Source organism: Anomaloglossus baeobatrachus, chromosome 7 (genome assembly GCF_048569485.1).
Source record: "Anomaloglossus baeobatrachus isolate aAnoBae1 chromosome 7, aAnoBae1.hap1, whole genome shotgun sequence".
Taxonomy (NCBI): Eukaryota; Metazoa; Chordata; class Amphibia; order Anura; family Aromobatidae; genus Anomaloglossus; species Anomaloglossus baeobatrachus.
The window spans coordinates 16309230-16336787 of NC_134359.1; the positions used below are offsets into that span (position 1 = coordinate 16309230).

The window sequence follows — 27558 nt, forward strand, 5'->3', positions numbered from 1 at the left end:
CGAAGCATAGGTATGCACCTGATAATGCTTGGTGAAAGTGTGCAGACTGTACCAGGTAGCTGCCTGGCACACTTGTTGAGCCGAAGCCTGGTGTCGTAATGCCCAGGACGCACCCACGGCTCTGGTTGAGTGGGCTTTTAGCCCTGAAGGAACCGGAAGCCCCGCAGAACGGTAGGCCTCTAGAATTGGTTCTTTGATCCATCGAGCCAGGGTGGCTTTAGAAGCCCGCAACCCCTTGCGCGGACAAGCGACAAGGACAAAAAGTGCATCGGAACGGCGCATGGGCGCCGTGCGGGAAATGTAGATTCTGAGTGCTCACACCAGATCTAACAAACGTAAGTCCTTTTCATACCGGTGAACCGGATGAGGACAAAAGGAAGGCAAGGATATATCCTGATTAAGATGAAATGAGGATACGACCTTAGGGAGAAACTCCGGAATGGGGCGCAGCACTACCTTGTCCTGGTGGAACACCAGGAAGGGAGCCTTGGATGACAGAGCTGCCAGCTCAGACACTCGCCGAAGCGATGTGATCGCAACGAGAAACGCCACCTTCTGTGACAGGCGAGAAAGGAAACTTCCTTCAGAGGCTCGAAAGGCGGCTTCTGGAGAGCAACTAATACCCTGTTGAGATCCCATGGATCTAACGGCCGCTTGTACGGGGGTACGATATGACAGACCCCCTGTAGGAACGTGCGCACCTTAGAAAGACGTGCTAGACGCTTCTGAAAAAACACGGATAGTGCCGAGACTTCCCCCTCAAGGAAGCCGAGCGACAAGCCCTTTTCTAACCCCGATTGCAGGAAGGAAAGAAAAGTAGGCAATGCAAATGGCCAGGGAGACACTCCCTGAGCCGAGCACCAGGTTAAGAAAATCTTCCACGTTCTGTGGTAGATCGTAGCAGAGGTGGACTTCCTAGCCTGTTTCATGGTGGCAACGACCCCTTGGGATAATCCTGAAGACGCTAGGATCCAGGACTCAATGGCCACACAGTCAGGTTCAGGGCCGCAGAATTCCGATGGAAAAACGGCCCTTGGGACAGTAAGTCTGGCCGGCCTGGTAGTGACCACGGTCGGCCAACCGTGAGATGCCACAGATCCGGGTACCACGATCTCCTCGGCCAGTCTGGGGCGACGAGTATGACGCGGCTGCAATCGGATCTGATTTTTTGCGCAGTACTCTGGGCAAGAGTGCCAGAGATGGAAACACATATGTGAGCCGGAACTGCGACCAATCTTGCACTAAGGCGTCTGCCGCCAGAGCTCTGTGATCGCGCGATCGTGCCATAAATGCCGGGACCTTGTTGTTGTGCCGAGACGCCATTAGGTCGACGTCCGGCACCCCCCAGCGGCGACGGATTTCCTGAAACACGTCCGGGTGAAGGGACCATTCCCCTGCATCCATACCCTGGCGACTGAGGAAGTCTGCTTCCCAGTTTTCTACGCCCGGGATGTGAACTGCGGATATGGTGGATGCTGTGTCCTCCACCCACATGAGGATTCGCCGGACTTCCTGGAAGGCTTGCCGACTGCGCGTCCCTCCTTGGTTGTTGATGTATGCCACCGCTGTGGAGTTGTCCGACTGGATTCGGATCTGCTCTCTTTCTAGCCACTGCTGGAAAGCTAGTAGGGTAAGATACCCTGCCCCGATTTCCAGAACATTAATCTGAAGGGTGGACTCCTGCTGAGTCCACGTCCCCTGAGCCCTGTGGCGGAGACAAACTGCTCCCCACCCTGACAGACTCGTATCTGTCGTGACCACTGCCCAGGATGGGGGTAGGAAGGATCTTCACTGTGACAATGAGGTGGGAATAAGCCACCATTGCAGAGAGTCCTTGGCCGTCTGGGAAAGGGAGACTTTCCTGTCCAGGGAGGTTGACTGCCCGTCCCATTGGCGGAGAATGTCCCCTTGCAGTTGGCGCAGATGAAACTGCGCAAAGGGAACTGCCACCATGGCTGCCACCATCTTCCCTAGGAAGTGCATGAGGCGCCTTAAGAGGTGCGACTGGCCTTGAAGGAGAGACTGCACCTCTGTTTGCAGTGAACGCTGCTTGTTCAGCGGAAGCTTCACTATCGCTGATAGAGTGTGAAACTCCATGCCGAGATACGTTAGTGATTGAGTCGGTGACAGATTTGACCTTGCCAAATTGATGATCCACCCGAAAGTCTGGAGAGTCTCCAGCGTAACATTCAGGCTGCGTTGTCATGCCTCTTGAGAGGGTGCTTTGACGAGTAGATCGTCCAAGTAAGGGATCACCGGGTGTCCCTGAGAGTGCAAGACTGCTACCACTGCTGCCATGACCTTGGTGAACACCCGTGGGGCTGTCGCCAGACCGAATGGCAGGGCTACGAACTGAAGATGGTCGTCTCCTATCACAAATCGTAGAAAACGTTGGTGCTCCGTAGCAATCGTGGAGATAGGCATCTTTGATGTCTGTTGAGGCAAGGAAGTCTCCTCGAGACATTGAGGTAATGACGGATCGGAGGGATTCCATCCGGAACCGCCTGGCGTTCGCATGCTTGTTGAGCAGTTTTAGGTCCAGAACAGGACGGAAGGAGCCGTCCTTTTTTGGAGCCACAAAGAGATTGGAGTACAAACCCTCGCCCTCGTTCCTGAGGGGGGACAGGGATCACCACTCCTTCTGCTCTTAGAGCGTCCACCGCCTGCAGCAGGGCATCTGCTCGGAGGGGAGGTGGGGCCGTTCTGAAGGATGGAGTCGGAGGACGAGAACAGAACACTATCCTGTGCACGTGAGCACAATGTCCGTCACCCACCGGTCTGTGACCTGTGGCAGCTAAATGTCGCCAAAGGCGGGGGAGTCTGCCATCAACCGCGGATGCGGAGAGAGAGAGCTGAGAGACATGAGGAGACCGCCTTGGTAGCGGTTCCTCCGGCTGCCTTCCTTGGGCGTGATTGAGCCCGGCCGGAATCTGAGCCCGTCTGAGGTTTTGTAGCCCTTTTGCACGAGGACAATTGGGACCTGCCCGAGCTTGGGAAGGACCGAAACCTCGACTGTACGTTTAGGACAGCATTAATAGGGTAAGTCGCAGTGCAGACATTACGGGGTTACGGACGCCTCTGCGGTACAGATGTACATGTGCTCAAGGCCAGCTGCGCAAGAACAGCTGAAAAGGTTAGGTTGCCTATACGGCTGTGAATGCCGGAGCAACCGACACGCCGATAGCCTCCTAGACAGATTTCAACCAGAGTCCATCTGTCTGTGAATGGCATCTTTAATTGAAGCCCCATCTCCAGTGCAACTATGGCTCTAGACGCAAGCCTGGAGATTGGAGAATCCACCTTTGGACCCTAGGTCCAGTGCTTGACCACGTCAGGGGAAAAGGGATAACGTGTATCTTAAAAACGTTTGGAGAAGACGCTTATCTGGTAAGCGTGGTGTTTCTGGACTGCTTCTCTGAAGTCAGCGTGGCCAGAAAAATACTCAATATCCGTTTGAGATACTGAAAAGGGACTTCTCCTGCTGTGAAGCTGACTCCTCCACTGGGGGAGCTGAGGGAGAAAGATCCAACCTTCCATTGATGGACGCTATAGGATCATTCCGTATGGCGTTACCATCCGGTGTATCCGGATCGATAGCGATGTCAGGATCAAAGTCCTGGAGAGCTGCCTTATCATACAGAGAGTCCTCCTGGGACCCCCCCGTTCCAAATGAGGTTGGTCAGGAAGATTGCCCATGGCCTGTCTGGACTGCAAGTCTCTATCTTATGACAATATATCTGTCGAAACTGCAACTCCGTCCCTGTCCTTGGACAGGGATGACAGGTGGTTTCTTTGGCCACGACTAGTAGAGACCCCGGCAGACGAAGTGCTAGAGACCCCGGCAGACGAAGTGCTACAGGGGAGCATGCACACAATGGGACGGTGTCATGAACAGCATCCCATGTAGTAAAAACAGCACTGAAAATCTGTGTTGCTTTTTTGCCGCTGCCGACTAGCCATCTAGAAGTATATAGCCAAGATTGGTGACCGTACAGTGCAATGTATAGCATACAAGCATAAAGTACAAATGAACACTGCAGCACAAGCAATACAAGCAGCATAGAAGCCTGTGCCCTGGCACCTCTGCTCTTCTGCTGCTGTAGACTAGTCATCTAGGGGAATATAGCCCAGAAGAGTGACCATACAGTGCAATGTATAGCATACAAGCACAAGTACAAATGCCCACTGCAGCCCATGCAATACAAGCAGCATAGAAAAAAACCTGTGCCCCAGCACCCTTGGTTTTCTGCTGCTGTAGTCTAGCCATTCCAGGAGAATATAGCTAAGACTAGCGACTGTACAGTGCAATGTATAGCATACAAGTATAAACACAAATGAACACTTCAGTACGTGCAATACAAGCAGCCTAGAAAGCCTGTGCCTTAGCACACCTGCTTTCCTGCTGCTGATGTGTCGCTCCCCAAGCGGGCATATAGCGACCTATGCAGTTAAAATACACATGTACACACTGCAGTATATATTGGGGTCAGCACTATGTGTGCCGCTTACCGCCCGCCTATAAGCGGGTGTATGGTCGCCACCGTCCTGCCTGGTTGCCAAAAGTCCGAGCTCGGACTGCAGTAATGGCTGCCGGCGTCTTCCCCAGCTCGTGTGAGGAGGGGCGGGCCGTGGGCGTGCCCCAAGTCAGAGCGGGAATCCGGCGTCCGACAGTGTGCAGAGAGGGCTGGAGCATGTAAATAAAGCTCCAGCCCTCGGCGCTGCTGATTGCTCAGCGTCTGTCTCCTTCCCTGAGTGACAGGGAGGGGGGCGGGAACGAAGCGGCACTAGGCCGCAGAAGCCGGGGACTGGATTTATAAGCGCCGCCGCCGTAAAAGCGCGGTCGGCGCCCAGTCCCCGGCGAACTACAAGTCCCAGCCGCGCCGCCGCTCCCGGAGCGTCCGGCGCGGTAGTTCCCAATACACAAAGTCACTCAGCAAAGCTGCAGTGACTGGAACCCTTTACTGTCCCCGGCGCACTAGCACACCCAGCAAGTCTGGAGTGTGCTGTGTCTGTGTGTCCGGGGACACAGAGTACCTGTAATGGTGCAGGGCCATGTCCCTGAACGGTACTCCAGCTCCGTATCCAGCAGGTTCAAATGGGTCTGTGGATGGAGCCCGGCGTCAGAGCTTTGAGGCCGGCAGGATCCCACTTCCTCAGAGCCCCTCAGGGGGATGTGGAAGGAAAGCAGCATGTGGGCTCCAGCCTCCGTACCAGCAATAGGTACCTCAACCTTACAACACCATCCACGGGTGAGAAGGGAGCATGCTGGGGGCCCTATATGGGCCCTCTTTTCTTCCATCCGAAATAGTCAGCAGCTACTGCTGACTAAAATCTGTGGAGCTATGCATGGATGTCTGACCTCCTTCGCACAAAGCTTGAAAACTGGAGAACCCGTGATACCACGGGGGGGTATAGCCAGAAGGGGAGGGGCCTTGCACTTTTTAGTGTAGTGCTTTGTGTGGCCTCCGGAGGCAGTAGCTATACCCCAATCGTCTGGGTCTCCCAATAGAGCGCTGAAGAAAATTGAACGTCAGATTGTTCATCGTACCCAGGGCAGCGCACATCGCAGTGTGCGACACCCTGGAAACGATGAACAGATCTTACCTGCGTTCCGCGGCTCCCGCCGGCAATGCGAAAAGAAGGAGGTGGGCGGGATGTTTACATCCCGCTCATCTCCGCCCCTCCGCTTCTATTGGCCGGCTGCAGTCGATGTGACGCCGAACGTCCCTCCCACTCCAGGAAGTGGATGTTCGCCGCCCACATCGAGGTCGAATGGATGGGTAAAAGTGCGTGTGACGGGGGTTACTCGTTTGTGCGACACGTTCAACAAATTGAATGTGCCGCACATACGATGGGGGCGGGTACGATCGCATACGATATCGTATGCTGGATCGTATGGTGTAAAGCAGGCTTAACATAAGCACCCCCTGAATTGGCCACGCTATTTATATACTTAAGATTTTATTAAGAAAACATCCCCGTGTCATGAAAGGAAGAAGGGAATTTTGTTTACTTACCGTAAATTCCTTTTCTTCTAGCTCCAATTGGGAGACCCAGACAATTGGGTGTATAGGCTATGCCTCCGGAGGCCGCACAAAGTATTACACTAAAAGTGTAAAGCCCCTCCCTTTCTGCCTATACACCCCCCGTGCTCCCACGGGCTCCTCAGTTTTGGTGCAAAAGCAAGAAGGAGGAAAAAAATTATAAACTGGTTTAAAGTAACTTCAATCCGAAGGAATATCGGAGAACTGAAACCATTCAACATGAACAACATGTGTACACAAAAAAAACAGGGGCGGGTGCTGGGTCTCCCAATTGGAGCTAGAAGAAAAGGAATTTACGGTAAGTAAACAAAATTCCCTTCTTCTTTGTCGCTCCATTGGGAGACCCAGACAATTGGGACGTCCAAAAGCAGTCCCTGGGTGGGTAAAATAATACCTCGTAATAGAGCCGTCAAACGGCCCCTTCCTACAGGTGGGCAACCGCCGCCTGAAGGACTCGTCTACCTAGGCTGGCATCCGCCGAAGCATAGGTATGCACCTGATAGTGTTTCGTGAAAGTGTGCAGGCTCGACCAGGTAGCCGCCTGACACACCTGCTGAGCCGTAGCCTGGTGCCTCAAAGCCCAGGACGCGCCCACGGCTCTGGTAGAATGGGCCTTCAGCCCTGAGGGAACCGGAAGCCCAGCCGAACGGTAAGCTTCGAGAATTGGCTCCTTGATCCACCGAGCCAGGGTTGATTTGGAAGCCTGTGACCCTTTACGCTGGCCAGCGACAAGGACAAAGAGTGCATCCGAGCGGCGCAGGGGCGCCGTACGAGAAATGTAGAGTCTGAGTGCTCTCACCAGATCTAACAAGTGCAAATCCTTTTCACATTGGTGAACTGGATGAGGACAAAAAGAAGGTAAGGAGATATCCTGATTGAGATGAAAGGGGGATACCACCTTAGGGAGAAATTCCGGAACCGGACGCAGAACCACCTTGTCCTGGTGAAACACCAGGAAGAAGGGAATTTTGTTACTTACCGTAAATTCCTTTTCTTCTAGCTCCTATTGGGAGACCCAGACGATTGATTACGATTGGGTGTATAGCTACTGCCTCCGGAGGCCACACAAAGCATTACACTAAAAAGTGTAAGGCCCCCTCCCCTTCTGGCTATACACCCCCAGTGGGATCACTGGCTCACCAGTTTTAGTGCAAAAGCAAGAAGGAGGAAAGCCAATAACTTGGTTAAACAAATTCACTCCGAGTAACATCGGAGAACTGAAAAACCGTTCAACATGAACAACATGTGTACCCGAAAAAACCCAAAAATCCCGAAGGACAACAGGGCGGGTGCTGGGTCTCCCAATAGGAGCTAGAAGAAAAGGAATTTACGGTAAGTAACAAAATTCCCTTCTTCTTCGGCGCTCCATTGGGAGACCCAGACGATTGGGACGTCCAAAAGCTGTCCCTGGGTGGGTAAAGAAATACCTCATGTTAGAGCTGCGAAGACAGCCCTCCCCTACGGGGAGGCAACTGCCGCCTGCAGGACTCTTCTACCTAGGCTGGCGTCCGCCGAAGCATAGGTATGCACCTGATAATGTTTGGTGAAAGTGTGCAGACTCGACCAGGTAGCTGCCTGGCACACCTGTTGAGCCGTAGCCTGGTGTCGCAATGCCCAGGACGCACCCACGGCTCTGGTAGAATGGGCCTTCAGCCCTGATGGAACCGGAAGCCCAGCAGAACGGTAGGCTTCAAGAATTGGTTCTTTGATCCATCGAGCCAGGGTGGCTTTGGAAGCCTGCGACCCTTTGCGCTTACCAGCGACAAGGACAAAGAGTGCATCGGAGCGGCGCAGGGGCGCCGTGCGGGAAATGTAGATTCTGAGTGCTCTCACCAGATCTAACAAATGTAAATTCTTCTCATACCGATGAACTGCATGAGGACAAAAAGAAGGCAAAGAGATATCCTGATTAAGATGAAAAGAGGATACCACCTTCGGGAGAAACTCCTGAATGGGACGCAGCACTACCTTGTCCTGGTGGAAGACCAGGAAAGGAGCCTTGGATGACAGCGCTGCCAGCTCAGACACTCTCCGAAGAGATGTGATCGCTACCAGAAAAGCCACTTTCTGTGATAGTCTAGAAAGTGAAACCTCCCTCAGAGGCTCGAAGGGCGGCTTCTGGAGGGCAACTAGTACCCTGTTCAGATCCCATGGATCTAACGGCCGCTTGTACGGGGGTACAAGATGACAAACCCCCTGCAGGAACGTGCGCACCTTAGGAAGCCGTGCTAGACGCTTTTGAAAAAAGACGGATAGCGCCGAGACTTGCCCTTTAAGGGAGCCGAGCGACAAACCTTTTTCTAACCCAGATTGCAGGAAAGAAAGAAAGGTAGGCAATGCAAATGGCCAGGGAGACACTCCCTGAGCAGAGCACCAGGATAAGAATATCCTCCACGTTCTGTGGTAGATCTTAGCGGACGTGGGCTTCCTAGCCTGTCTCATGGTGGCAACGACCCCTTGGGATAATCCTGAAGACCCTAGGATCCAGGACTCAATGGCCACACAGTCAGGTTCAGGGCCGCAGAATTCCGATGGAAAAACGGCCCTTGGGACAGTAAGTCTGGTCGGTCTGGTAGTGCCGACGGTTGGCCGACCGTGAGATGCCACAGATCCGGATACCACGCCCTCCTTGGCCAGTCTGAGGCGACGAGTATGACGCGGCTGCAGTCGGATCTGATCTTGCGTAGCACTCTGGGCAAGAGTGCTAGAGGTGGAAACACATAAGGGAGCCGGAACTGCGACCAATCTTGCACTAAGGCGTCTGCCGCCAGAGCTCTGTGATCGCGAGACCATGCTATGAAGGTTGGGACCTTGTTGTTGTGCCTGGACGCCATTAGGTCGACGTCCGGCCTTCCCCAGCGGCTACAGATTTCCTGAAACACGTCCGGGTGAAGGGACCGTTCCCCTGCGTCCATGCCCTGGCGGCTGAGGAAGTCTGCTTCCCAGTTTTCTACGCCGGGGATGTGAACTGCGGGTACGGTGGAGGCCGTGGCTTCCACCCACATAGAATCCGCCGGACTTCCTGGAAGGCTTGCAGACTGCGTGTCCCTCCTTGGTGATTGATGTATGCCACCGCTGTGGAGTTGTCCAACTGAATTCGGATCTGCTTTCCTTCTTCCCTGTGATAATGAGGTGGGAAGAAGCCACCATTGCAGAGAGTCCTTCTGTGAAAAGGATACTTTCCTGTTCAGGGATGTTGACTTCCCGTCCCATTGGCGGAGAATGTCCCAATAAAGAGGACGCAGATGAAACTGCGCAAACGGAACCGCCTCCATTGCCGCCACCATCTTCCCGAGGAAGTGCATGAGGCGTCTTAAGGAGTGCGACTGACCTTGACGGAGAGTCTGCACCCCAGTCTGTAGTGACCGCTGCTTGTCCAGCGGAAGCTTCACTAGCGCTGAGAGGGTATGAAACTCCATGCCAAGATACGTTAGTGATTGGGTCGGTGACAGGTTTGACTTTGAGAAGTCGATGATCCACCCGAACGTCTGGAGAGTCTCCAGCGCAACATTCAGGCTGAGTTGGCATGCCTCTTGAGAGGGTGCCTTGACAAGTAGATCGTCCAAGTAAGGGATCACAGAGTGTCCCTGTGAGTGCAAGACTGCTACCACTGCCGCCATGACCTTGGTGAACACCCGTGGGGCTGTCGCCAGACCGAATGGCAGAGCTACGAACTGAAGATGGTCGTCTCCCATCACGAAACGTAGAAAACATTGGTGCTCTGTAGCAATCGGCACGTGGAGATAAGCATCTTTGATGTCTATTGATGCTAGGAAATATCCTTGAGACATTGAGGCAATGACGGAGCGGAGGGTTTCATCCGGAACCGCCTGGCCTCCACGTGCTTGTTGAGCAGTTTTAGGTCCAGAACGGAACGGAAAGAGCCATCCTTTTTTGGCACCACAACCAGATTGGAGGAAAACCGTGTCTTGTTCCTGAAGAGGAACAGGGATTACCACTCCTTCTGCCTGCAGAAGAGCATCGGCTCGGTGGGGAGGTGGGGACGTTCTGAAGAATCGAGTCGGAGGACGAGAACAGAACTCTGTCCTGTGCACGTGGGCACAATGTCCCTCACCCACCGGTCTGTGACCTGTGGCAGCCAAATGTCGCCAAAGGCGAGCGAGTCTGCTATCAACCGCGGATGCGGAGAGATGAGAGAGCTGAGAGTCATGAGGAGACCGCCGTGGTAGCGGTTCCTCCGGCTGCCTTCCTTGGGCGTGATTGAGCCCCCGGAAACTGAGCCCCTCTGAGGCTTTTCAGCTCTTTTGGACGAGGACAATTGGGACCTGCCCGAGCTTGGGAAGGACCGAAACCTCGACTGTCCTTCCAGGACAGCATTAATAGGGTAAGTCGCAATGCAGACATTGCGAGGTTACGGACGCCCATGCGGCACAAATGTACATATGCTCAAGACCAGCTGTGCAAGAACAGCTGAAAAGCTTAGGGTGCCCATACGGCTGTAAATGCCGGAGCAACCGACACGCCGATAGCCTCATAGACAGATTTCAACCAGAGTCCATCTGTCTGGCATCTTTAAGTGAAGTCCCTCCACTGCAACTATAGCTCTAGCCGCAAGCCTGGAGATTGGAGAATCCACCTTTGGACCCTGGGTCCCGCGCTTGACCACGTCAGGGGGAAAAGGATAACGTGTATCCTTAATACGTTTGGAGAAAACGCTTATCTGGTAAGCGTGGTGTTCCTGGACTGCTTCTCTGAAGTCAGCGTGGCCAGAAAAATACTCAATATACGTTTGAGCTACTGAAATGGGACTTCTCCTGCTGTGAAGCTGACTCCTCCGCTGGGGGAGCTGAGGGAGAAAGATCCAACATTCCATTGATGGACGCTATAGGATCATTCCTTATGGCGTCACCATCCGGTGTATCCGGATTGAGAGCGTTGTCAGGATCAAAGTCCTGATGAGCTACGTCTGCCTCATCATACAGAGAGCCTCCTGGGACCCCCCCCCGGAGCACCGATTTTATTCCCAATGAGGGTGGCCAGGGAGCAATGATCCAGATTGCCCATGGCCTGTCCGGACTGCAATCCCATTGCAACTCCATCCCTGTCCTTGGACAGGGTTGACAGGTGGTTCCTTTGGCCACGTCTAGTAGAGACCCCGGCTGACCAAGTGCTCCAGGGGAGCATTGCACACAATGGGGTTCAGTGCCGTGGAACAGTATCACATGCAGTAAAAACAGCATCGAAAGCCTGTGTTGCTTATATGCTGCTGCCGACTAGCCATCTAGGACATAGAGCCAAGAATGGCGACCGTACAATGCAATGTATAACATACAAGCATAAAGTACAAATGAACACTGCAGCACATGCAATACAAGCAGCATAGAAAGCCTGTGCCTTGGCACCCCTGCTTTTCTGCTGCTGTAGACTAGCCATCTAGGGGAATATAGCCCAGAATATCGACCATACAGTGCAATGTATAGCATACAAGCATAAGTACAAATGAACACTGCAACCCCTGCAATACAAGCAGCATAGAAAAAACCTGTGCCTCAGCACCCCTGCTTTTCTGCTGCTGTAGCCTAGTCATTCTAGGCGAAAATAGCCCAGACTAGCGATCGTACAGTGCAGTGTATAGCATACAAGCATAAATACACATGAACACTTCAGTACATGTAATACAAGCAGCATAGAAAGCCTGTGCCTTAGCACCCCTGCTTTCCTGCTGCTGATGTGTCGCCATCTAAGAGGGCATATAGCCAAAAATAGCGACCTATGCAGTATAAGCATAAAAAAACAAATGGACAAATGCGGTATTTAGTGGGGTCAGCACTTCAGGTGCCGCTTACCGCCCGCCTATAAGCGGGTGTGTGGTCGCCCTAGTCCTGTGCCTGGTTGCCCAGAGTCCGATCTCTCAGCTCGGACTGCAGGAATGGCTGCCGGCGTCCTTCTCCAGCTCGTGTGAGTAGGGGCGGGCCGTGGGCGTGCCCCCAAGTCAGAGCGGGAAACCGGCGTCCCACAGTGTCCAGTGAGAGGGCTGGAGCATGTAAATAAGGCTCCAGCCCTCGGCGCTGCTGATTGACAGGGTGGGGGCGGGAACGAAGCGGAGCTAGGCCGCAAAAGCCGGGGACTGGATTTATAAGCGCCGCCGCCGTAAAAGCGCGGTCGGCGCTAAGTCCCCGGCGCACTACAAGTCCCAGCCGCGCCGCCGCTCCCGGAGCGTCCGGCGCGGTAATTCCCCATACATAAAGTCACTCAGCTAGGCTGCAGTGACTGTAACCCTTTACTGTCCCCGGCGCACTAGCACACCCAGCAAGTCTGGAGTGTGCTGTGCCTGTGTGTACGGGGACACAGAGTACCTGAATGGTGCAGGGCCATGTCCCTGAACGGTACCCAGCTCCGTATCCAGCAGGTTCAATGGGTCTGTGGATGGAGCCCGGCCTCAGGGCTTTGGGGCCGGTAAGATCCCACTTCCTCAGAGCCCCTCAGGGGGATGTGGAAGGAAAGAAGGGAATTTTGTTACTTACCGTAAATTCCTTTTCTTCTAGCTCTTATTGGGAGACCCAGACGATTGGGGTATAGCTACTGCCTCCGGAGGCCACACAAAGCACTACACTAAAAAGTGCAAGGCCCCTCCCCTTCTGGCTATACCCCCCCGTGGTATCACGGGTTCTCCAGTTTTAGTGCCAAAGCAAGAAGGAGGAAAGCCAATAACTGGTTTAAACAAATTAACTCCGAGTAACATCGGAGAACTGAAAAACCGTTCAACATGAACAACATGTGTACCCGCAAACAACAAAAACATCCCGAAGGACAACAGGGCGGGTGCTGGGTCTCCCAATAAGAGCTAGAAGAAAAGGAATTTACGGTAAGTAACAAAATTCCCTTCTTCAGCGCTCTATTGGGAGACCCAGACGATTGGGACGTCCAAAAGCTGTCCCTGGGTGGGTAAAGAAATACCTCATGTTAGGGCTGCAAAACAGCCCTCCCCTACGGGGGTGTCACTGCCGCCTGCAGGACTCTTCTACCTAAGCTGGCATCCGCCGAAGCATAGGTATGCACCTGATAATGCTTGGTGAAAGTGTGCAGACTGTACCAGGTAGCTGCCTGGCACACTTGTTGAGCCGAAGCCTGGTGTCGTAATGCCCAGGACGCACCCACGGCTCTGGTTGAGTGGGCTTTTAGCCCTGAAGGAACCGGAAGCCCCGCAGAACGGTAGGCCTCTAGAATTGGTTCTTTGATCCATCGAGCCAGGGTGGCTTTAGAAGCCTGCAACCCCTTGCGCGGACAAGGACAAAAAGTGCATCGGAACGGCGCATGGGCGCCGTGCGGGAAATGTAGATTCTGAGTGCTCTCACCAGATCTAACAAACGTAAGTCCTTTTCATACCGGTGAACCGGATGAGGACAAAAGGAAGGCAAGGATATATCCTGATTAAGATGAAATGAGGATACGACCTTAGGGAGAAACTCCGGAATGGGGCGCAGCACTACCTTGTCCTGGTGGAACACCAGGAAGGGAGCCTTGGATGACAGAGCTGCCAGCTCAGACACTCGCCGAAGCGATGTGATCGCAACGAGAAACGCCACCTTCTGTGACAGGCGAGAAAGGAAACTTCCTTCAGAGGCTCGAAAGGCGGCTTCTGGAGAGCAACTAATACCCTGTTGAGATCCCATGGATCTAACGGCCGCTTGTACGGGGGTACGATATGACAGACCCCCTGTAGGAACGTGCGCACCTTAGAAAGACGTGCTAGACGCTTCTGAAAAAACACGGATAGTGCCGAGACTTCCCCCTTAAGGGAGCCGAGCGACAAGCCCTTTTCTAACCCCGATTGCAGGAAGGAAAGAAAAGTAGGCAATGCAAATGGCCAGGGAGACACTCCCTGAGCCGAGCACCAGGTTAAGAAAATCTTCCACGTTCTGTGGTAGATCGTAGCAGAGGTGGACTTCCTAGCCTGTTTCATGGTGGCAACGACCCCTTGGGATAATCCTGAAGACGCTAGGATCCAGGACTCAATGGCCACACAGTCAGGTTCAGGGCCGCAGAATTCCGATGGAAAAAACGGCCCTTGGGACAGTAAGACTGGCCGGCCTGGTAGTGACCACGGTCGGCCGACCGTGAGATGCCACAGATCCGGGTACCACGATCTCCTCGGCCAGTCTGGGGCGACGAGTATGACGCGGCTGCAATCGGATCTGATTTTTTGCGCAGTACTCTGGGCAAGAGTGCCAGAGGTGGAAACACATATGTGAGCCGGAACTGCGACCAATCTTGCACTAAGGCGTCTGCCGCCAGAGCTCTGTGATCGCGCGATCGTGCCATAAATGCCGGGACCTTGTTGTTGTGCCGAGACGCCATTAGGTCGACGTCCGGCACCCCCCAGCGGCGACAGATTTCCTGAAACACGCCCGGGTGAAGGGACCATTCCCCTGCATCCATACCCTGGCGACTGAGGAAGTCTGCTTCCCAGTTTTCTACGCCCGGGATGTGAACTGCGGATATGGTGGATGCTGTGTCCTCCACCCACATGAGGATTCGCCGGACTTCCTGGAAGGCTTGCCGACTGCGCGTCCCTCCTTGGTGGTTGATGTATGCCACCGCTGTGGAGTTGTCCGACTGGATTCGGATCTGCTCTCTTTCTAGCCACTGCTGGAAAGCTAGTAGGGTAAGATACCCTGCCCCGATTTCCAGAACATTGATCTGAAGGGTGGACTCCTGCTGAGTCCACGTCCCCTGAGCCCTGTGGCGGAGACAAACTGCTCCCCACCCTGACAGACTCGTATCTGTCGTGACCACTGCCCAGGATGGGGGTAGGAAGGATCTTCACTGTGACAATGAGGTGGGAATAAGCCACCATTGCAGAGAGTCCTTGGCCGTCTGGGAAAGGGAGACTTTCCTGTCCAGGGAGGTTGACTGCCCGTCCCATTGGCGGAGAATGTCCCCTTGCAGTTGGCGCAGATGAAACTGCGCAAAGGGAACTGCCTCCATGGCTGCCACCATCTTCCCTAGGAAGTGCATGAGGCGCCTTAAGAGGTGCGACTGGCCTTGAAGGAGAGACTGCACCTCTGTTTGCAGTGAACGCTGCTTGTTCAGCGGAAGCTTCACTATCGCTGATAGAGTGTGAAACTCCATGCCGAGATACGTTAGTGATTGAGTCGGTGACAGATTTGACCTTGCCAAATTGATGATCCACCCGAAAGTCTGGAGAGTCTCCAGCGTAACATTCAGGCTGCGTTGTCATGCCTCTTGAGAGGGTGCTTTGACGAGTAGATCGTCCAAGTAAGGGATCACCGGGTGTCCCTGAGAGTGCAAGACTGCTACCACTGCTGCCATGACCTTGGTGAACACCCGTGGGGCTGTCGCCAGACCGAATGGCAGGGCTACGAACTGAAGATGGTCGTCTCCTATCACAAAACGTAGAAAACGTTGGTGCTCCGTAGCAATTGGCACGTGGAGATAGGCATCTTTGATGTCTGTTGAGGCAAGGAAATCTCCTCGAGACATTGAAGTAATGACGGATCGGAGGGATTCCATCCGGAACCGCCTGGCGTTCGCATGCTTGTTGAGCAGTTTTAGGTCCAGAACAGGACGGAAGGAGCCGTCCTTTTTTGGAGCCACAAAGAGATTGGAGTACAAACCCTCGCCCTCGTTCCTGAGGGGGGACAGGGATCACCACTCCTTCTGCTCTTAGAGCGTCCACCGCCTGCAGCAGGGCATCTGCTCGGAGGGGAGGTGGGTCCGTTCTGAAGAATGGAGTCGGAAGACGAGAACAGAACACTGTCCTGTGCACGTGAGCACAATGTCCGTCACCCACCGGTCTGTGACCTGTGGCAGCTAAATGTCGCCAAAGGCGGGGGAGTCTGCCATCAACCGCGGATGCGGAGAGAGAGAGAGAGCTGAGAGACATGAGGAGACCGCCTTGGTAGCGGTTCCTCCGGCTGCCTTCCTTGGGCGTGATTGAGCCCGGCCGGAATCTGAGCCCGTCTGAGGTTTTGTAGCCCTTTTGCACGAGGACAATTGGGACCTGCCCGAGCTTGGGAAGGACCGAAACCTCGACTGTACTTTTAGGACAGCATTAATAGGGTAAGTCGCAGTGCAGACATTACGGGGTTACGGACGCCTCTGCGGTACAGATGTACATGTGCTCAAGGCCAGCTGCGCAAGAACAGCTGAAAAGGTTAGGTTGCCTATACGGCTGTGAATGCCGGAGCAACCGACACGCCGATAGCCTCCTAGACAGATTTCAACCAGAGTCCATCTGTCTGTGAATGGCATCTTTAATTGAAGCCCCATCTCCAGTGCAACTATGGCTCTAGACGCAAGCCTGGAGATTGGAGAATCCACCTTTGGACCCTAGGTCCAGCGCTTGACCACGTCAGGGGAAAAGGGATAACGTGTATCTTAAAAACGTTTGGAGAAGACGCTTATCTGGTAAGCGTGGTGTTTCTGGACTGCTTCTCTGAAGTCAGCGTGGCCAGAAAAATACTCAATATCCGTTTGAGATACTGAAAAGGGACTTCTCCTGCTGTGAAGCTGACTCCTCCACTGGGGGAGCTGAGGGAGAAAGATCCAACCTTCCATTGATGGACGCTATAGGATCATTCCGTATGGCGTTACCATCCGGTGTATCCGGATCGATAGCGATGTCAGGATCAAAGTCCTGGAGAGCTGCCTTATCATACAGAGAGTCCTCCTGGGACCCCCCCGTTCCAAATGAGGTTGGTCAGGAAGATTGCCCATGGCCTGACTGGACTGCAAATCTCTATCTTATGACAATATATCTGTCGAAACTGCAACTCCGTCCCTGTCCTTGGACAGGGATGACAGGTGGTTTCTTTGGCCACGACTAGTAGAGACCCCGGCAGACGAAGTGCTAGAGACCCCGGCAGACGAAGTGCTACAGGGGAGCATGCACACAATGGGACGGTGTCATGAACAGCATCCCATGTAGTAAAAACAGCACTGAAAATCTGTGTTGCTTTTTTGCCGCTGCCGACTAGCCATCTAGAAGTATATAGCCAAGATTGGTGACCGTACAGTGCAATGTATAGCATACAAGCATAAAGTACAAATGAACACTGCAGCACAAGCAATACAAGCAGCATAGAAGCCTGTGCCCTGGCACCTCTGCTCTTCTGCTGCTGTAGACTAATCATCTAGGGGAATATAGCCCAGAAGAGTGACCATACAGTGCAATGTATAGCATACAAGCACAAGTACAAATGCACACTGCAGCACAAGCAATACAAGCAGCATAGAAGCCTGTGCCCTGGCACCTCTGCTCTTCTGCTGCTGTAGACTAGTCATCTAGGGGAATATAGCCCAGAAGAGTGACCATACAGTGCAATGTATAGCATACAAGCACAAGTACAAATGCACACTGCAGCCCATGCAATACAAGCAGCATAGAAAAAAACCTGTGCCCCAGCACCCTTGGTTTTCTGCTGCTGTAGTCTAGCCATTCCAGGAGAATATAGCTAAGACTAGCGACTGTACAGTGCAATGTATAGCATACAAGTATAAACACAAATGAACACTTCAGTACGTGCAATACAAGCAGCCTAGAAAGCCTGTGCCTTAGCACACCTGCTTTCCTGCTGCTGATGTGTCGCTCTCCAAGCGGGCATATAGCGACCTATGCAGTTAAAATACACATGTACACACTGCAGTATATATTGGGGTCAGCACTATGTGTGTCGCTTACCGCCCGCCTATAAGCGGGTGTATGGTCGCCACCGTCCTGCCTGGTTGCCGAAAGTCCGAGCTCGGACTGCAGTAATGGCTGCCGGCGTCTTCCCCAGCTCGTGTGAGGAGGGGCGGGCCGTGGGTGTGCCCCAAGTCAGAGCGGGAATCCGGCGTCCGACAGTGTGCAGTGAGAGGGCTGGAGCATGTAAATAAAGCTCCAGCCCTCGGCGCTGCTGATTGCTCAGCGTCTGTCTCCTTCCCTGAGTGACAGGGAGGGGGCGGGAACGAAGCGGCACTAGGCCGCAGAAGCCGGGGACTGGATTTATAAGCGCCGCCGCCGTAAAAGCGCGGTCGGCGCCCAGTCCCCGGCGAACTACAAGTCCCAGCCGCGCCGCCGCTCCCGGAGCGTCCGGCGCGGTAGTTCCCAATACACAAAGTCACTCAGCAAAGCTGCAGTGACTGTAACCCTTTACTGTCCCCGGCGCACTAGCACACCCAGCAAGTCTGGAGTGTGCTGTGTCTGTGTGTCCGGGGACACAGAGTACCTGTAATGGTGCAGGGCCATGTCCCTGAACGGTACTCCAGCTCCGTATCCAGCAGGTTCAAATGGGTCTGTGGATGGAGCCCGGCGTCAGAGCTTTGAGGCCGGCAGGATCCCACTTCCACAGAGCCCCCCAGGGGGATGTGGAAGGAAAACAGCATGTGGGCTCCAGCCTCCGTACCAGCAATAGGTACCTCAACCTTACAACACCATCAACGGGTGAGAAGGGAGCATGCTGGGGGCCCTATATGGGCCCTCTTTTCTTCCATCCGAAATAGTCAGCAGCTACTGCTGACTAAAATCTGTGGAGCTATGCATGGATGTCTGACCTCCTTCGCACAAAGCTTGAAAACTGGAGAACCCGTGATACCACGGGGGGGTATAGCCAGAAGGGGAGGGGCCTTACACTTTTTAGTGTAATGCTTTGTGTGGCCTCCGGAGGCAGTAGCTATACACCCAATCGTAATCAATCGTCTGGGTCTCCCAATGGAGCGCCGAAGAAAGGGGCTTTGCACGACAACGCTGCTAGCTCAGACACTCTCCGAAGAGAAGTGACTGCTACTAGAAAAACCACTTTCTGCGAAAGGCGTGAGAGAGAAATATCCCTCATTGGCTCGAATGGTGGTTTCTGAAGAACCATCAGCACCCTGTTCAGATCCCAGGGTTCTAACGGCCGCTTGTAAGGAGGGACGATGTGACAAACCCCCTGCAGGAACGTGCGTACCTGTGGAAGTCTAGCTAGGCGCTTCTGGAAAAACACAGAGAGCGCTGAGACTTGTCCCTTAAGGGAGCCGAGCGACAAACCCTTTTCCAGTCCAGATTGAAGGAAGGACAGAAAAGTGGGCAAGGCAAAAGGCCAGGGAGAAAAACCCTGAGCAGAGCACCACGACAGGAAAATTTTCCACGTCCTGTGGTAGATCTTGGCGGACGTTGGTTTCCTAGCCTGTCTCATAGTGGCAATGACGTCTTGAGATAACCCTGAAGACGCTAGGATCCAGGACTCAATGGCCACACAGTCAGGTTGAGGGCCGCAGAATTCAGATGGAAAAACGGCCCTTGAGACAGCAAGTCTGGTCGGTCTGGTAGTGCCCACGGTTGGCCGACCGTGAGATGCCACAGATCCGGGTACCACGATCTCCTCGGCCAGTCTGGAGCGACGAGGATGACGCGGCGGCAGTCGGCCCTGATCTTGCGTAACACCCTGGGCAACAGTGCCAGCGGAGGAAACACATAAGGGAGCTGAAACTGCGACCAATCCTGAACTAAGGCGTCTGCCGCCATAGCTCTGGGATCTTGAGACCGTGCCATGAATGTCGGTACCTTGTTGTTGTGCCGGGACACCATGAGGTCGACGTCCGGAACCCCCCAGCGGCAACAGATCTCCTGAAACACGTCCGGGTGAAGGGACCATTCCCCTGCGTCCATGCCCTGGCGACTGAGATAATCTGCTTCCCAGTTTTCCACGCCCGGGATGTGAACTGCAGAGATGGTGGAGGCCGTGGCTTCCACCCACATCAATATCCGCCGGACTTCCTGGAAGGCTTGCCGACTGCGTGTGCCGCCTTGGTGGTTGATGTATGCCACCGCTGTGGAATTGTCCGACTGAATTCGGATCTGTTTGCCTTCCAGCCACTGCTGGAACGCTTTCAGGGCAAGATACACTGCCCGTATTTCCAGAACATTGATCTGAAGCGAGGACTCTTGCTGGGTCCACGTACCCTGAGCCCTGTGGTGGAGAAAAACCGCTCCCCACCCTGACAGACTCGCGTCCGTCGTGACCACCTCCCAGGATGGGGGTAGGAAGGATTTCCCCTTTGATAATGAAGTGGGAAGAAGCCACCACCGAAGGGAAGCTTTGGTCGCCTGAAAGAGGGAGACGTTCCTGTCGAGGGACGTCGGCTTCCTGCCCCATTTGCGTAGGATGTCCCATTGAAGAGGACGCAGGTGAAACTGCGCGAAAGGGACTGCCTCCATTGCTGCCACCATCTTCCCCAGGAAGTGCATGAGGCGCCTCAAGGGGTGTGACTGGCCTTGAAGGAGAGATTGTACCCCTTTCTGTAGTGAACGCTGCTTGATCAGCGGAAGCTTCACTATCGCTGAGAGGGTATGAAACTCCATGCCAAGATATGTCAGCGATTGGGCCGGTGTCAGATTTGACTTTGGAAAATTGATGATCCACCCGAAACTCTGGAGAGTGTCCAGAGTAGCGTCGAGGCTGTGTTGGCATGCCTCTTGAGAGGGTGCCTTGATCAGCAGATCGTCCAAGTAAGGGATCACAGAGTGACCCTGAGCGTGGAGGACCGCTACTACAGTAGCCATAACCGTGTTGAAAACCCGTGGGGCTGTTGCCAGGCCGAACGGCAGTGCCACGAACTGAAGGTGTTCGTCTCCTATGGCGAAGCGCAAGAAGCGCTGGTGCTCTGGAGCAATCGGTACGTGGAGATATGCATCCTTGATATCGATCGATGCAAGGAAATCTCCTTGGGACATTGAGGTGATGACGGAGCGGAGGGATTCCATCCGGAACCGCCTGGTCCTTACGTGTTTGTTGAGCAGTTTCAGGTCCAGGACAGGACGGAAAGACCCGTCCTTCTTTGGGACCACAAACAGGTTGGAGTAAAAACCGTGACCCTGTTGCTGAAGAGGAACAGGGACCACCACTCCTTCTGCCTTCAGAGTGCCCAGCGCCTGCAGAAGAGCCTCGGCTCGCTCGGGAGGCGGGGATGACCTGAAGAATCGAGTCGGGGGACGAGAGGTGAACTCTATCTTGTACCCGTGAGACAGAATGTCTCTCACCCAACGGTCTTTTACCCGTGGCAGCCAGGTGTCGCAAAAGCGGGAAAGCCTGCCACCGACCGAGGATGCGGATTGAGGAGGCCGAAAGTCATGAGGAAGCCGCTTTGGTAGCGGCACCCCCGGTGGTCTTTTTAGGACGTGACTTAGACCGCCATGAATCAGAGTTCCTTTGATCTTTCTGATCTGTTGGGGTATGTTCGGTTTGGGCTGGGGTAAGGATGTATCCTTCCCCTTGGATTGTTTGATGATTTCATCCAAACGCTCGCCAAACAATCGGTCGCCAGAAATTGGCAAACTGGTTAAGCGCTTTTTGGAAGCAGAATCTGCCTTCCATTCCCGTAGCCACAAGGCCCTGCGGAGTACCACCGAATTGGCGGATGCAACCGCCGTACGGCTCGCAGAGTCCAGGACAGCATTAATAGCGTAAGCCGCAAATGCCGACGTCTGAGTGGTTATGGACGCCACCTGCGGCGCGGACGTGCGCGTGGCTGCGTCAATTTTCGCTTGACCTGCTGTGATAGCTTGTAGCGCCCATACGGCTGCGAATGCTGGGGCAAAAGAAGCGCCGATAGCTTCATAGATGGATTTCAACCAGAGCTCCATCTGCCTGTCAGTGGCATCTTTGAGTGAAGCCCCATCTTCCACTGCAAGTATGGATCTAGCCGCCAGTCTGGAGATTGGAGGATCCACTTTGGGACACTGAGTCCAACCTTTGACCACGTCAGGGGGAAAGGGATAACGTGAATCCTTAAGGCGCTTAGAAAAACGCTTATCTGGACAATCATGGTGATTCTGGACTGCCTCTCTGAAATCAGAGTGGTCCAGAAACATACTCTGTGTACGCTTGGGAAACCTGAAAGGGAATTTCTCCTGCTGAGAAGCTGACTCCTCCACCGGAGGAGCTGAGGGAGAAATATCCAACATTTGATTGATGGACGCAATAAGATCGTTCACTATGGCGTCACCATCAGGAGTATCAAGGTTGAGAGCGGCCTCAGGATCAGAATCCTGATCAGCTGTCTCCGCGTCATCAACCAGATATTCCCCCCGCAGAGACCCTGAACAATATGAAGATGTCGAGGGAATTGCCAACCGAGCTCGCTTAGTCGGTCTGGGGCTGGGGTCTGTGTCAGAACCCTCAGCCAGGTATCTATGAGAATCCCCGGGGGGACATTGTTGGTCCAACTGAGGGGGGCCAGGGAACAATGATTCAACAGTGTCCCTGTGCTGAGATACCGGTCTGGACTGCAAGGCTTCTAGTATCTTAGCCATAGTCTCAGAGAGTTTATCCGTAAAGACTGCAAACTCCGTCCCTGTCACCTGGATAGTGTTAGCAGGTGGTTCCCCCTGGGCCCCCCCTTAAACATGGCAGCGGCGGTCAGCGCGGTCGTCCCCAAACACAAACACACTCAGCGACGCTGAGTGTGTAATGGCACATTTAACCCGGTCAGCGCCGCGGTCCCCGGTGCACTAGCACACCCAGCAATGCTGGAGTGTTGCTGTGCGCGGTCCCCACGGGGACACAGAGTACCTTAAAGTAGCAGGGCCATGTCCCTGAACGATACCCGGCTCCTATCCAGCAGGCTCCGCATGAGTTGTGGATGAAGCACGGTCCCCGTGCCTGGAGACCGATAGGATCCCACTTCACCCAGAGCCCTAAGGGGAATGGGGAAGGAAAAACAGCATGTGGGCTCCAGCCTCCGTACCCGCAATGGATACCTCAACCTTAACAACACCGCCGACAAGAGTGGGGTGAGAAGGGAGCATGCTGGGGGCCCTATATGGGCCCACTTTTCTTCCATCCGACATAGTCAGCAGCTGCTGCTGACTAATCTGTGGAGCTGTGCTGTGCATGTCTGCCTCCTTCGCACAAAGCAAAAAACTCAGGAGCCCGTGGGAGCACGGGGGGTGTATAGGCAGAAGGGGAGGGGCGTTACACTTTTAGTGTAATACTTTGTGCGGCCTCCGGAGGCATAGCCTATACACCCAATTGTCTGGGTCTCCCAATGGAGCGACAAAGAAAGCCAGAAATGTTTTGGTAGCCCAGATAAAACAGCCCAAATTTGCACGAAAAAAAAAAAAAACGAAAAAAAAAAAAAAACACACCACACAAACGTCAGGTTGTTTAGAAGCAAACACGAGCATTTATGTGGTCAGTACTGCATTGCATTACACCGGGAAAGACATACCGGATTCCTTCACCCCCTTGGATTTTTCTTCCTCTATAACCTCCATATTCTCGGTTTCATGCATGTCGTCATCCCCACCGAATCCGGTGTCCGGACTGCTGGCCAGCTTCTCCTCCTCCTCGTTGTGCAGATGTAGAGATTCCTCCTTTCCGCTCATTTCCATGACGGCCGCTATCATTTCATCATCGTTCATTTCATCAAAGCTTGTATCAGTCAGATCTGGACATTTCTATAAAAACACATGATATGAAGACGTTCCCGTCACCAATTCTAGAGAGATTTTGCTTCTTCTACAGATTTCCATTTCACTTTGTCCGTTCTCACCTTGTCGGGGTCTTCAGACGACTGATCTTTGATTGCACCGATTATTGCCTTCTGGTTTACGCCGCTTCTCTTCAGGACCTCGTCCTCACTCTCAGAGTCTAAGTAAATGGTTATGTTGCTGGTGGATTTAAGGCTTTGTTTCCTGCATCAGTGGGAAAAGAATAAAGCTTCAGTTTAGTTACCCTGATAATTCGGACGGTCAGAACACCAGCGAAGTAATATAGATCAGACATACAAGATCTAAAAGGGATTGTCCAGCAAATCTTTACACAAATAATCGTGGCTGTTTCCCATCCCCTGTCTATAGCTTGTGTGGTATGGCAGATCAGCTGTATAGGCGCAGTTTCTGGCATTTTTTTTGGAACAGGTTTCCTCCTCTATCCACTCCGCATTATGAGCATACACCATTTATAAACCTGAGGATTATTCCGTGGTAATTATTTTTTTCGTTTATGCATAAAACGTTTGAATTCCTAAGAATCGATACACAAGACCCCAATCCCTTTAAGGCCACGTCAGTGATTTGTGGCTGCTGGACGGGAGCAATGAAAGCTTTCTTCTTCCTGACCACTTTCGTGGCTCTTGCTTTGATTAGCCGGCGTGGCACAACATAATGTGTGTCACAAGGTAACAATGATGTCGCGCCACACCAGCTAATGATAGAAACACAGGTATACCGGCAGGCAGGCGACAGCTCGCAGGCGTCCAAACCAGAGACCACAGATCCCTTACGTGGTAGTCCAGGCCCTGCAAATCGATTGACACAACTTTAGTACATTGTGAGCTCCCCCTAGTGGTGGCTGCAAGAAGCTAAAATCATCACTTAAAGCGGTCGTCTGATCTTGCTTTTCAGAGGAGCAGTGTTCCCCGCTTGCTGTAAGGGGGTTCATTCATGATGAAAGACCGGTGGCATTTCCAAAATACGTGCACACTCCCATGCTACAATCAAAAGCAGTTTTGCCTCTGCAGCATTGGATTACTGCAGGGGCACAGAAGCTTCAGATCTGAAAAGCTTTATTACAAAGACCCTGTAAGAACTGCACTCCGTGTCTAGGAGACGGGCACCTCCAGGGGTGACTGCAACCCTGGCAATGAGCTATTCAATTAAAAACACCGTCCATCCTAGAGCACAGAGAGGATTTGCAATGTTGCTGGTTTTAAACTTTAATTTTAACCAAACATTGTCCTACCTCACAGCGGCTGAGCCAATGCTAAAGGAATTCACCATCTGTGACGTTTTTAGTGGTCGGGAATTCCTGCAAAAGAAAAAAAAAATTACTATTAGGAAGTAAATAAATCAATCATTCTTATATAAAAATGTAAAAACTACGCCCTCGTTCTTTCCAGCTCTGCTATAACTTAATTAGATGCAGAAGCTTATGACGTCCGTGTAGAAATAATGATCCAAGTTAATAAGTCAAGACAAAAGACAGACAGACAAGCAAAACTAATACGTACGCCACTGCTTGTGCGCTGCAGCAAAGGGGCACGGGGGGCCGTGTGCTCTCTGTACAGTGGGACGACAAAGTGAGGTACCGGGGAATGATCACTCGCTGGCCAACCTTGTTACTGAGAGACAGCGACACGTTGAAGCTGTATCGTTTAAGGTGAAGAATTAAAACCCTAAAAAATAAATAAATAAATAAAATTAAAAAATACAGATCAAAACAGTATAAAACACTATTAGGGTCACTCAGGTTTGATTTACCCCTTACCTGGGCAAGCGGCTGAATTTGTGTATTACAACGGCAGACTTTCCGTTGCATTTCTCACAGGAATATTCAAGATTTTCCTTCTATAAAATCAAGGTAATAAAATTATATCCATATTATACGTCATCACTTATACACGCGACCACCAACGATTCAGAAATCTTTTGTATGGAGTGGTGGGATTGTTTTGTGCTGAGGCTGAGGGATACACAGTAGTCTCAATTAAAGGTATACACAGACCCTATGGCGGCACTCGTCCCCGGCAAAGCTGATCTGGATCTATTTAATACAGGGAGCCACATTGCCGATGCCGCTATTCACTATATTGTGCTTATTAAGAGCTGAGGACAGGACAAGCCGCTTCTGTCTGCTCCACAGGGTTACTTACTGTCTGACATTCAGGGGCTTTATACCATCATTAAACATTTACAAGGTTCGGGATTTAAGCCCCAAACACAGCAGGTGGTCAATATCAAGAACCAGAGTACAGACTTTAGAAAGCATGGAAATTTATCCCCTTAAAGTCCCGATATCAGAATTTTCACTCCGCAAACTCACCCGGAAAAAGAGGTCAAGTGAATCCTGTATAGACCTGCAGGGAAGCAGTTTCTTTCTCCGGGGAAGGTCGATGGACAGATCATTAAACTGCTCCCGCTTCATGACCTTTTCACCACATCTGGGCACAATACAGAAGACGTTATTAACATGCACTTTTTGGGAACATCCCGAAAACAGTTGTGACTGATGTGGTTTTGCACTCACGTTTTACATATGATTGAATGTTGAGCCTCAAACTCAAAATTGCAAATGACAGGACAAGTAAAGCTGTGGGCCGCAGCAACGTCGACACCGGCTCTGCCTCCGGTTCGGTCATCTTCTGAAGACGGATCGGTCTGCCATTTTTTATTCAGCTTGCCCATGTCTTCCTTCAGCTGATCAAGGCACTGGCTCAAAAATTCATGCGCGTCCTGAAAAGATCATCACATTCATTTACTACTATTGTGAACTAGGAAATCTGCTTGATTGTGGAGAGGAAATGAGAAAACTGACAGATGGAGTCAGCAGCAGCAACACACACACACACCGGATTTTTAGCTTTATAAGATGCACCGGATTATAAGACACACCCCAAATCCAGAGGAAAAAAAAAGGGGAACAAAAAAATATGGGGTCCGTCTTATAATCCAGTGGTGTCTTACCAGAGGAGTGGCGGCAGCGGTGGTGGAGCGGGGGGTTCACAGGAGTCAGGGGCAGTGGTGGAGTAGGGCGATGCTGCGTGCATGCATAGATTGAGCCATCGGCTCAATGACAAGCCAAGAACTCATTTGTGCGGGCATCTTTTTCTTTAAGTCCACTCCAGGGAGATAAATAGGCAGGAGGAGGCACGCCGACTCCATGAGCCATTATTTGAAGCACACACCGCCGCCATTTTCAGAATGCCCATGTCTCACAGCCCGCAGCACAGCGCACCACCTGCAGCATCTCCGCAGCCACCTGTAACCCAGCTGTCACTTAAAAAAATTATTCCATTATCTGAACTGATGGTACATCACTACAATGTTCCATCACTGACTTTTTGGGACAGCACTTAGCAAAGTTCACCAGCAATAAAGAAAATTAAGGGTGATGCAACCCAGATATCTGTCCACACCCTCTACTTCATAATTTCCTCTGGTCACACACTGTATAAGGGACCTTCATTATGACTCCATTGTAGTGAACAGGGTCGGTTGCACAGCAGGTGGCCACAGTGTCACTGAAAACCCTTAGGGGTACTTTGCACGCTGCGACATCGCAAGCCGATGGTAGCGATGCAGAGCGCGACAGTACCCACCCCCGTCGCAGCTGCGATATCTTGTGATAGCTGCCGTAGCGAACATTATCGCTACGGCAGCTTCACACGCACTTAGCTGCCCTGCGACGTCGCTCTGGCCGGCGACCCGCCTCCTTCCTAAGGGGGCATGTCGTTCGGCGTCACACGGCAGCCGGCCAATAGAAGTGGAGGGGCGGAGATGAGCGGGATGAAAACATCCCGCCCACCTCCTTCCTTCCGCATAGCCGGTGGAGGCAGGTAAGGAGATGTTCCTCGCTCCTGCGGCTTCACACACAGCGATGTGTGCTACCGCAGAAACGAGGAACATCGTATCTCCTGATGTAGCGACATTATGGAAATGTCCGACACTGCACAGATCACAGATTTACGCTTTTGCGATCGTTTATCGGCGCATCTATGCTTTACATGTTGCGACGTCGTTACCGGCGCCGGATGTGCGTCACTTTCGATTTGTCCCCGACGATATCGCAGT

At 52.7% G+C, this 27558-nt stretch overlaps 1 protein-coding gene across 2 annotated transcripts in view; it reads right to left on the reverse strand.

Moving 5' to 3' along the window:
* The window catches only part of USP37 (ubiquitin specific peptidase 37), a 104649-nt gene that overhangs the window by 22421 nt on the left and 54670 nt on the right, over positions 1-27558 (reverse strand). For both annotated transcript variants that reach the window (XM_075317077.1, XM_075317076.1), the window contains 7 exons: positions 26015-26220; positions 25811-25928; positions 25256-25335; positions 24999-25163; positions 24731-24796; positions 23541-23682; positions 23217-23445 (listed from right to left, as the gene is read on the reverse strand). In XM_075317077.1, coding sequence (XP_075173192.1) covers positions 23217-23445; positions 23541-23682; positions 24731-24796; positions 24999-25163; positions 25256-25335; positions 25811-25928; positions 26015-26220 — 1006 coding nt within the window. The remainder of the gene's footprint in view (positions 1-23216; positions 23446-23540; positions 23683-24730; positions 24797-24998; positions 25164-25255; positions 25336-25810; positions 25929-26014; positions 26221-27558) is intronic.